General features: G+C 37.3%; 1 protein-coding gene across 1 annotated transcript; it reads left to right on the top strand.

The window, feature by feature from the left end:
* Positions 1 to 3784: 3784 nt before the first annotated feature.
* On the top strand, positions 3785 to 9300 carry LOC118855180 (olfactory receptor 9G4-like). Its single transcript, XM_036765271.1, has 2 exons — positions 3785 to 3868; positions 8344 to 9300. Exons 1-2 carry the CDS (start codon positions 3785 to 3787, stop codon positions 9298 to 9300), a joined length of 1041 nt encoding a protein of 346 aa, XP_036621166.1.
* Positions 9301 to 10586: the final 1286 nt, after the last annotated feature.

Raw genomic sequence — 10586 nt, 5'->3', positions numbered from 1 at the left:
TAGTGTGCAGAAGTGAATTAGTCAGATAACCAATAGTCTGATAAATACCATTTTTTCTCCAAGCCATTAAAATCATTCCTACCTTCTGATATAAGCATAAAAATGGTTCAAGGTGACCAGCATGATTATGCATTTTGTGAGTATACACAAAAGAGTGTAAGGTTACCTAAGAACCTATTTCACTCAATTCAGTAAATTTGTTGAGGCTTTGTGGAATTCAATGCTCTATTCTGGGTGCTGGGGGAATATATCAAGAATTCCGTTGAATTAGTAAGCTACTTAATGTGTCAGTTCTCTCCACAGATGCAGATTGCAACCCAAGCATGCCTTGTTTATCATTTTTCCATAAAGCCTCTATAGATCAATCGATCTACCCATCCATAAACATTTATTAAGTCCCTGCTATGCGCCAATCCCTGTGCTAAGTGCTGGGAATAGAAAGAGTCAAAAGTCTGTCCCTATCATCAAGGAGCTTACAGCTAATGGAGATTGAGTGTTTGTGCTGGAGGTTATGTGCTAGGTCTCTTTAAAGTTCTTGGGTATTCATGCAGGACTCAGGTCAAGTGAGAAATGGACCTCAGGTAAAGTCACTTCATTGGACCTTGAATTACCCATGTGAAAAATGACTGACTAAGCCAAGGTCGCCTTTGAGGTCCCTTCTCAGTGGAAAACTCTGATTCCACAATTAGTTGTTTTTAGCTTTTGCTTCGGTGTAAATAAATCTCTTTCTAATTGTGCTTTTCTTTGATGATATTCTGTAATAGTAATTAATGTGGGACTTTTTGCTGTTGATCTTTAATGATTCTGACCTTTGTTTGAATGGGGCAGATAAAGTGGATTGTTTTTTTTTTTGTATTTCTCAGCACTGAGACAATTGGGAGTCATTGTTTTGTATCTGATGTGATATTGGGGGTGGGGAAATTTTCCACACCCAGGCTGGGTGAGGTTGGGGACATCGGGGCCCTCAACAGGATATATAAGTGCAGAGGTTAGTGTTCTCTGTCGGAGCTCCAAGACACAACAGGAGTAGCGTGTGACTCTGTGACAGCCAGTGTAAAGAGCTCCCTGGATGAATATTCAGATGTATAACTCTGAATCGTATTTGGTCTGTAATTCATGGTGCTGTTTTTTCCCCCTGAACTAAGTAAATGATATTTGTATGCTGGATTAAAGCAAGATTGTTAACCCCTTAACCTTGCTTTCTTTAATAAAGCAGATCAGAAGGACCAAGGTTTGCAGCATTCTGTGTGCTGGTTGTTGTTGGTTTTACACCCAGACAGCAGCTGCTACCTGCGTTGTTGATACAGATGCCTTTTTCCATTTATTTCATATAGGACACCAATGGAAATATATTTAAGATTTTTGGTGCCAACAATACCCTTCTCCATTATATGTTGGGATAAATGAAATGTTTATTTTTAGGAAACTGTGATTTTTCCAAGATTTACCCCATATTGTATGATTGAAAGAACAGCTTTTCCTTAATGCACTCAGCCTCAATGCAACTACAAAAATGCAATCTAGTGCATTTTATTCTTCTTATCCAGCTCTGGGTCTCATCTATTGTCACTTTGTATCATTTATTTCAGGTATATAAATTAAAATACTAATTCAAAGGACTGGACATTCTCAGCGAGAACAGTAGATACAGCAACAAACAAAATGAAACACACACATACAGCATCCCTGACCTCAAGAAGTGTACAGCGTAAATGGTAGTAATACACCAGGTATAAAAATGAGATTTCTGAAAAGTGAAGTGTCAAGGGGGAAAGATCCAGACAAATCATCCTAGGAAAACTTGAAAAGTGAAAAAAATAAATGAGAGACCAGGGAAGAGATTGTGAAATAGGAAACAGGTGAGCTTTGAAGGAAGTTAGGGATTCTAAGTGGCAAAAAAAGTTGAGATGATTGACTTCCAAGCACATGGAATAGCTTGAGCAAGTGTATGGTATTGAAAGATCACAGATTGAGATCAGGAAACAGCTAAATGTGGAATTTAACTGGAATATAGAGAAAGAAGGGCACTAATGAGGAAGAAGGCTAAAAAGGTAGATTGCAGCTCACTTATTTGATGTCACGTTCAGGAATCATGACATTGAATACCAAGATTTTCACAAGGAGAGTGTATAATGACAATAATGATTCAATGACCTGAAATTTCATCTGTGAGGGTGGCCTCTACACTGCTGATGATTGCATTCCATCTATGGTGTAGAAAATCAAAAATGTTTTTCAATAGTAATGATGAAAAATCAGTTGTTAACCAGTTGAGGTCTCTCCAAACATTGGTGAGCTAATTTTCAGATGAAAAATATAAAATGTGTCACCAGACACAGCCTTTCTAGCTCTGTAAAATTGCCAAAATCTACCTTACACTCCTTTATTATTTGAAAATCTAAAATTACTTCCATACTACAAGACATCATGGTAGGACTACAATGGAGCAATAATAATATCTCCCATTTATTTTACACTTTGAAGTTTTTACATTTCCATTACACAAAAAACCTTCTGTGTCAGGTCATAAAAACACCATTTCCATTTTATAGATGATAAGATAGATACTTAGAGAGTAATTAAACTTTCAAAGGCCTTGAAATTAATCTTTGAACAGAGATTCAAACCCAAGGATAACAACTCTGGGCAAGTCCCTTATCTATCAGTGCCTCAGTTTCCTTACCTATAAAATGAATGGGTGGGACTTGGTGACCTTAATGGTCCCTTACCATTCTAAAGCCATGATCCTATGACTCTAAGGCTTGCACTCTTCCACAACACCAGAATAGCCCCAATATGATAACAAAGGGAAATTAAAACCACCATGAGAGCAAAAGGACAGATTACAAATCAGATAAGGTGGTATGATTCAAAAGGATGTAAAGCTCAGAATACAAGGCAGAATATGCCAAGAGCCAGAAGGGAAGAGGACCAAAGCAATGCCCTTAATTTCTAGTTGAGGAGAACAATGAAGCCTTCTTGGATGAATGGACATGACCCAATCCTTGAAAGATAAATGGAGTTTTGTTAGGCATATAGAGGAGGCATAAGGGCAAAATGAAAGAAGGGCAGGGAGCACTGGGTGTGCATTACAGGAAGAGAAATCATAATAAGCAATGACATAAATGCTAAAAAATATCTGTAGAATTCGTTTGGGACCAAATTGATTATCCTGTTTGGCTAGAGTCCAGAGTGCGCATAAGGAGTGATAGCTTTAGAAAGGTACCCTAGAAAGATATGTATGCCAAATCGGTGGTAGAGATCTATTTTTGTGTATACCAGATTGTAAATGGTCTTTCAATTAAAAAAAGAAATTAGATTTTGGTCTCATAATTTCCTAGACTCTGGGACCTCCAGGTCTGCTGGTTCATTCTCATCTTACAGGTGAGGGAACAGGATTTAAAAGGTTAAGTGTTTGGTCCAAGGTCACATAGTTAATACTTAGAAAGCCTAGGTCTAGGACTTCAGCCTAGGTCATTTGCCTTCAAACTCAGGGCTTCTCCTGACCCTCTCTCATGCATTGTACCATGTAGAGCTTTCCACAGAATCAAATAATGGAAATTCAGGACAGCCTTTGGGGAATAATTCTTCTCAACATTAAAATAAACAAGGATATTCTCAAAGGAAAAGTATACTTTGAACAAAATACGACATTTCCTTAGTTCCCAATTAGCATGTCATCCCCAAACTCTGAAACAACTCTAATTGATTCTTTGGAGAATGAAGTGTGGGTTTCTTAGAGACTATGTAGGAGAATTACCAAAGGAAGCAATAGGAGATATGCATGAGTCAAACAGAAGGTATTTCATTGCTGAAGAGCAAGAAACAGACTGTCTTGTCCCACAAGCTGTCCTCTGCCAGACTAAAGGTAAGTGGCTGGGACTAGAAATTTCTATAGCAGCACCAAGTGAGCAGTGTCTAATTTTAATCTTAGGGCCATAGGATCAAAGATTTCAGAGCAGGAAAGAAAAACTTCAAGATCTCTCTCTCACTTTAGAGATGAAGAAACTGAATCTCAGAGAGATTTGAAGGGAACTTTGTCAAGACTACATAAGTAGTAAATAGCAGAACCAGGGTTCACAGAATAATAAGATCATTTGCTTATACATTGAAGGGGAACCTAGAGGGTCCTCAGTCTTATCTCCTCATTGTACAGTTAAAGAATGAGTCTCAAAGAGGTCCAATAACATATCCCAACTCATATCCCAAATTGGTAGTAGCAGAGTCAGGATTTAAACCCAGATCTCATCCCTTCAAATAAAGGGCTCTTTTTACTACAACAGACTGCATCTTTAAAAATAATAAATTGTTCCTGTACTTTGTGATGATGGCAACTAACATTCTTCAGCTTTCCCTTCTTTGATATAGGAATACTAATTCTAGCCCTATAGGTTTTGACAGAATTATGAAGAAAAGTGCTTTCCCAACCTTAAATGTTATTTATATACTATAATAATTTAAATAATTTAATTTGAATTTTATCATTTATGGTAATATTGGAGTTGGTATTCCTATTTATCAGATGACTAGATCAAGGTTCAAAGAAGTAAAATGAATAATCTCGTATTGTAATGAAATGAGTTGGGTAGCATTTGATCTAGGTTCATTCTGGCTTAAAGTCCAGTGTCATTTCCACTATATGCTTTATCCCACTTAAATTCAGGACATGTGAAGAAACTTCCCACCATGTTTTCTTCTTACTGTAGTATTGAAGTTAACAGTATATCTTCTCTCATTACATGTAACTCTGTGTCTCCTTTCTTCCTTTACATGCAATTTCCTTTGAAGTCTTTAGTTTTTACTTTGTCAGCATTGTACACTATTTAAAAAGCTAGATGTTCTTATGTGATTCTGTGTTTTCTGATATCATCACTTATTTGGGGTTTGGCATTTCCCCTTCTTTCTGGTCACTACAGTAGTTATGTGTATTCCCCCAGAAGTTGGGAGAAAGGCTGATGAGAACAAGAACATTAGGTCTGAAGGATTACCCTCCATTTGAGAAGGGTTGAATACTTGAGAGATGCCGGTCATTCCCTCTAGCCAAGCTGACCTATAGTGGACACGCAAATGGCCACAGTGTACACTTTCCAGTATGTGAATCTTTTCCTCATTATGCATTATAGGATTAAAAAGTTTTAGACATGATCTTGTCCATTCATATAATTTGACAGATGAAGTAATGTTCCAGAGAAGGATAGAGACTTTCTCAAGACAATAATTTCCTAAAGTAGCAAACGTGCTTTTACTTTTATTTAACAATCTGTGACTTCCATGCTTCAATAAAGACCTTTCTCTGTTCTTTAAACATATTCTATTACTGAAAAAAGCACTGGACCAGAAAACAGGAGAACTCATTACTAATCCTGCCTGTGCCATTAGATAGATTCATGAACACGGGAAAGTCAGATGTCCATTCCGGTCTTCAGTTCATTTTCTATAAAATAAAAGGTTTGGGCTAAATAATATTTTCTGTCACTCATACCTCTCATAATCTAGGCTCTCAGGGTCTTCCCAGCTTGAATCCTCTAGGAATCAATTATTATGCAACTACTTTCACTGTGTTCACTGAAGAAAACATCCTTTCTTAGGGATGGACTGGGGATATAGATTATGGAAAGTTTGTAAAATTTCTCCTGTAGGCTCTATAATTTGGATGTTCCAAGGCACCTTGCTTCTTATTGCAGTTACAAAGAAAAAAAAAAACATGCAGTGCTAATCTTCAAAGAACATACGGGAAAGTTTCCATTGTACAACAGATTACTCAAATATCTATTTTTCCAGTCTCCTTCTCTAACCCAAATTTCATAAGGCAATTGTCAATTATTGGGCATTTCCAGTTGAATTCCCCATAAGCATCTCCAAACTCAACATACAAAAAGAGAATTGTTTCTTTCCCCCCAAAGCCACCCCTGTTCTGAATTTCACCATTACTGTCGCAGACACCATCATTCTTCCAGTTACACAGTTTCACAATGTTTGTTGCTGTCATCCTCAGTTCCCCATTAATTATTCATTCCGCATAGTCAATCAACTACTAAATAAAATTATTGCTACTTCCACAACATTTTTCACATTCAGCACCTTCTCTCCATCCACAAATTACTTTAGTTTAAGTCCTTGGTATTTTTCACCAGAACTACTACAACAATTCCCTAGTAGGTTGTTCTGCTTCATGTCTCAATACCCATCCTCTCAGATCCATCTTCCACAGTGTTGCCAAAATGTTTGTACTAACATCAGGTCTTATCATGTCAATACCTTACTCAGCAAACTCCAATGCCTCTCTATTTCTTCTAGGATTAAATATAAAATCTTCTAAATAGATTTTAAAGCACTTCGTAATGTGTCTTGGTATTATCTTTCCAGTCCCCCAGCACACTGATCCCCCATAATCTAAAATCTAGCCATACTGCCCTACTTGGTACTCCTCACACAAGATGCTCTGTCTTCCACCTTTGTGTTTTTGCACTCTCTGTCCCCCATGTCTGCAACACACTTTCTCTCTAACTTCTAGCTCTTAAGGAAGAAAAAAAAACATTCATTTAAGACTTAGCTCAAATATTTCCTCCAACATGAGCTTTCTCAGTCCTTTCAGCTATCAGCTATTTTCCTTCTAAGGCTACTTTCCATTCATTCTGTATTTTGAATGTTTGCATTTTTATATTTCTTGTCTCTCTCATTATGAATGTAAGTAATTTAAGGCAAAGACTAGGTTTTTGTTTCTTTGTTTGCTTTTCTTAATAGTTTGCTTTTACTCTATAGCTCCAGCACCTAGGACAGCACCTGTCATGTAATAAACAATTGAAAATTGCTTGTTGATTAATTGAACAATTAAGTGATTGATTAACGGAATGATTGATTGAGACCTAAAAAGTCATTTTGCCTCACTTCATCGCCAGTATATTCAGTATGTCAGAGTGCAAAGGACACTGGCTTCAGATTCTCAACATCTGACATCATATCTCACCCCCAATGCTTACTGGTACACCTGTATGAGCACCAAAAAAGTCATTTCACCTTTTTGTAATTAATGTTTTTATGATTTGTGAAATGAGATAATTAGGAATGAAGAGACCCCTTTAAAAAGACTTTAAAGATCAGATGAGAGAGGCTGAGGAAAAACATAAAAAAGAAGAACAATCCAAGAAAAAAAAAGAAAATTATGAAAAGGGAGTCAACTAATTAGAAAAAAAAAGAGATGCAGAATCCTAAGGAAGAAATTGACTACTTGAAAATCAGAACTCGGCAAGAAGAAGCCAGTGAAATTATAAGAGATCAAGAAATAATGAAATAAAATACAAAGAATGTAAAATAGATTGGAATGTGAAACATCTCTTAAGAAAACAACTGATCTAGAGAACAAATCAGGAAGAGAAAAAGATTGGGGTGTATCTGAGTATGATTTTTTTAAAGGTAAAACTGTTTAGGAACACCTAAAAAGATTGATTATAATATACAAATGATATGTAAGAGAAGAACTGAGACAGAGAAATTAGGTGGGATAGGAGGGCTGGTAGTTCTGGAAACCCACTTTCATTGGAAATTGGTTCAAGAGGAAAGTATAAATATGTGTGTGTGTGTGTGTGTGTGTATACACATGTGTATATATATGTGTGTGTGTGTGCGTGTATACACATGTGTATATATATGTATGTGTGTGTGAGTGTGTGTATATATAATATATATATATAGATATAGATATATATATAGGTGCTGTTATTATACTTTTTTGTATTAAAAAAAACAATTAAAAAAAGGAAAGAAATGAAGAGACTTTTGAGGGCTTTTCCAGGTCTTCAACCATAATGATGTATAAAATGAGAAAGCTTGAGTACATGATCTCAAAGCTCCTGTATCTCTCTGGCATTCTGTGTTATACTCTAAAGCCCTTTCTAATTCAGACACTCAATATTCTATACATAGATTAATAGTCTGTGTTGTATATTCTAAGGTCTCTTCAAGGTCTGACATTTTAAAATGTCCAGGTTCTTCCTCCATAAAATGTTGTGAAAAGCCTAGTAGCATTTGTACAGTGCTTTATGTTTTACCAATCACTTTACATACATTATCCCTTCAGAGCCTCACAATAATCCTGTGAGATGAGTGCTGTTATTATACTGTTTTTACAGATGAGGAACCTGAGGGACACAGTAGTTAAGTGATATGCCCAGAGTCACACAGACAATGAGTACTTGAGGCAGAATGTGAACTCAATTCTTTGCAGCCCCTAGTATAAAGCTCTATCCTCTGTGCCACCCATCTGCCCCCAGGGTCACTCCAGATCTGAATCACAGGAACTAATAAATTCTATATTTCTCTTTGATGCTTCTTGGATTCTATCAGGTTACCACCACTATGTCTGTGGAAGTGGGGAATCGGACCACGTTGACTGAATTCATTTTAATTGGCTTCTCAGCTGACCCCCAGATGCAACTGGTCTTCTTTGGAGCTTTTTTGGCTCTTTATTTGGTAACATTGGCAGGGAACATGACTCTAGTTATCTTAATCAGGATTGACTCCCGCTTGCATACCCCAATGTACTTTTTCATTGGGAATCTCTCATTCTTAGATTTCTGGTATACATCTGTGTACACCCCCAAAATCCTGGCCATCTGCATTTCAGAGGACAAACGTATATCCTTAGCAGGCTGTGGTGCCCAACTTTTCTCTTCTTGTGTTGTGGCCTACACTGAGTGTTACCTCCTTGCCGCTATGGCCTATGATCGTTATGTAGCAATCTGCAACCCCCTTCTCTATTCAGCTGCCATGTCCAGGCCTCTTTGTGTTGGGTTGGTTGCTGGGTCCTATGTAGGTGGGTTCTTGAATGCCATAGCCCACACTGCTAACACATTTCGCCTGAAATTTTGTGGGCAAAACATCATTGACCACTTCTTCTGTGATGCACCACCTCTGGTAAAGATGTCCTGCACTGACACACACATCTATGAGAAGGTGCTGCTGGGAGTGGTGGGTTTCACAGTTTTGTCTAGCATACTAGCCATCCTGATATCGTACTTCAATATCCTCCTGGCCATCCTTCGGATCCGCTCAGCTTCAGGGAGGTGGAAGGCTTTCTCTACCTGTGCCTCCCACATGATCTCTGTCATGCTCTTCTATGGGTCCCTCCTCTTCATGTATTCAAGACCCAGCTCCACCTATTCCCTGGAAAAGGACAAGTTGGCTGCCCTGTTCTACACAGTGGTGAATCCCTTGCTCAATCCCATGATCTATAGCTTCAGGAACAAGGATGTGAAAGAGGCCTTCAGGAAAGCAATACAGAGAATTAAAATACCAAGATGATTTTTACTGATTCCTAAGCTATTTTTATCACCTCCTTAAATAGGGGACAAATAAATCATGTGTTTCTCAGTGTATTCTTGTTGAAATTCATTCAAATGCAGTAGTTTATTATATTGATTTAGGAAGTGGATGCAAAAGGTAAAGAGGCAACAGATTTTCAAGCAAAGAATGATTTCCTAGAAGACAAGAGAAGAGAACTCTTCTATGTCTACTCAGATCCCTGGGTAATCTAGGGCAAGTAACATAACTTTATTAGCCTCATTTTTTTATCCATTAAATGGGGTGTTGAAATGAATTCTGAAGTCCTGAATCCAAAAAGTATTCATTAAAGCAGTAACAAAGTTTGGACATAATATGGTGTTTGTGAAACTTCTCTTCTTAATGATTTTTTCTTTTACACATATTGAAAAGTCCATGAGCACCCTGAACTCCATACTAGCTATTGTAGCAGTATGTAGATTCTCACCAGTTTTTCACATGAAGACAGATCTTTCTGGCCATGTGATCCTGACCAGTAACTTGACCTCTGAGTGCTCTTGGAAATTCTGTAAGAGTATAAATTGAAAAGAAAGATGCCCTTCAGTGTTAAAGGAAATATCCACAAGAAAGAGTTCTGTAAAATAATGCAATTGAAGTTCCAAACCTTATCCTGATCACATGAAACTAAAATGTACATTGATCTTGCTATCTTGCTGGGTAAATCTTATCTCACTCATACATATCTTGAAATTATTTAAAAATCAAAATAAAAGTTACCCCAATAATGACTTTTTATTAGGAACTTTGAGTAGGAACTTTCCATCCCTTCTAGTTATAAATCACAAAACATGGCCAGATAGAAAAGACACATGGATTTAAGGGAGACTGAGAAGACTAAGGTTCATGAGAAGAAAAAGAAGAGGGAGAGAGAGAGAGAGCGCTATTTGGAACAGAAGTGGATGGTGCATTTTGAAATAGAAGCAACTTCAGGAAAAACAAAACAATTGTGAAGGCAAAAAGAATGTGGCTTTATGTTTTTCTCTATTGTAATGAGTGGATGCATTATAAAATTAGCTTCATTTTAGGGTAGAATTTCAGAGGCGACTCAGCAGTGCAGCACAGAGAATGCTGGATGAGAAGTCTGGACAGATCTGTGTTCAAATCTGTCTTTGATACTTACTCGCTGTGTGACTCTGGGGAAGTAACTTTACTTCTCCCTGCCTAAGTTTTCCCACTTGTAAAAATAGGGATAGTGAGAGCATCTATGCCCCAGAGTTATTTTGAGAATAAAATGAAGTATTTTCATT

This window comes from Trichosurus vulpecula, chromosome 6, assembly GCF_011100635.1.
Source record: "Trichosurus vulpecula isolate mTriVul1 chromosome 6, mTriVul1.pri, whole genome shotgun sequence".
Lineage (NCBI taxonomy): Eukaryota > Metazoa > Chordata > Mammalia > Diprotodontia > Phalangeridae > Trichosurus > Trichosurus vulpecula.
Note: the sequence above shows the minus strand (reverse complement) of the source record. Positions and strands in the feature narration are given on the sequence as shown.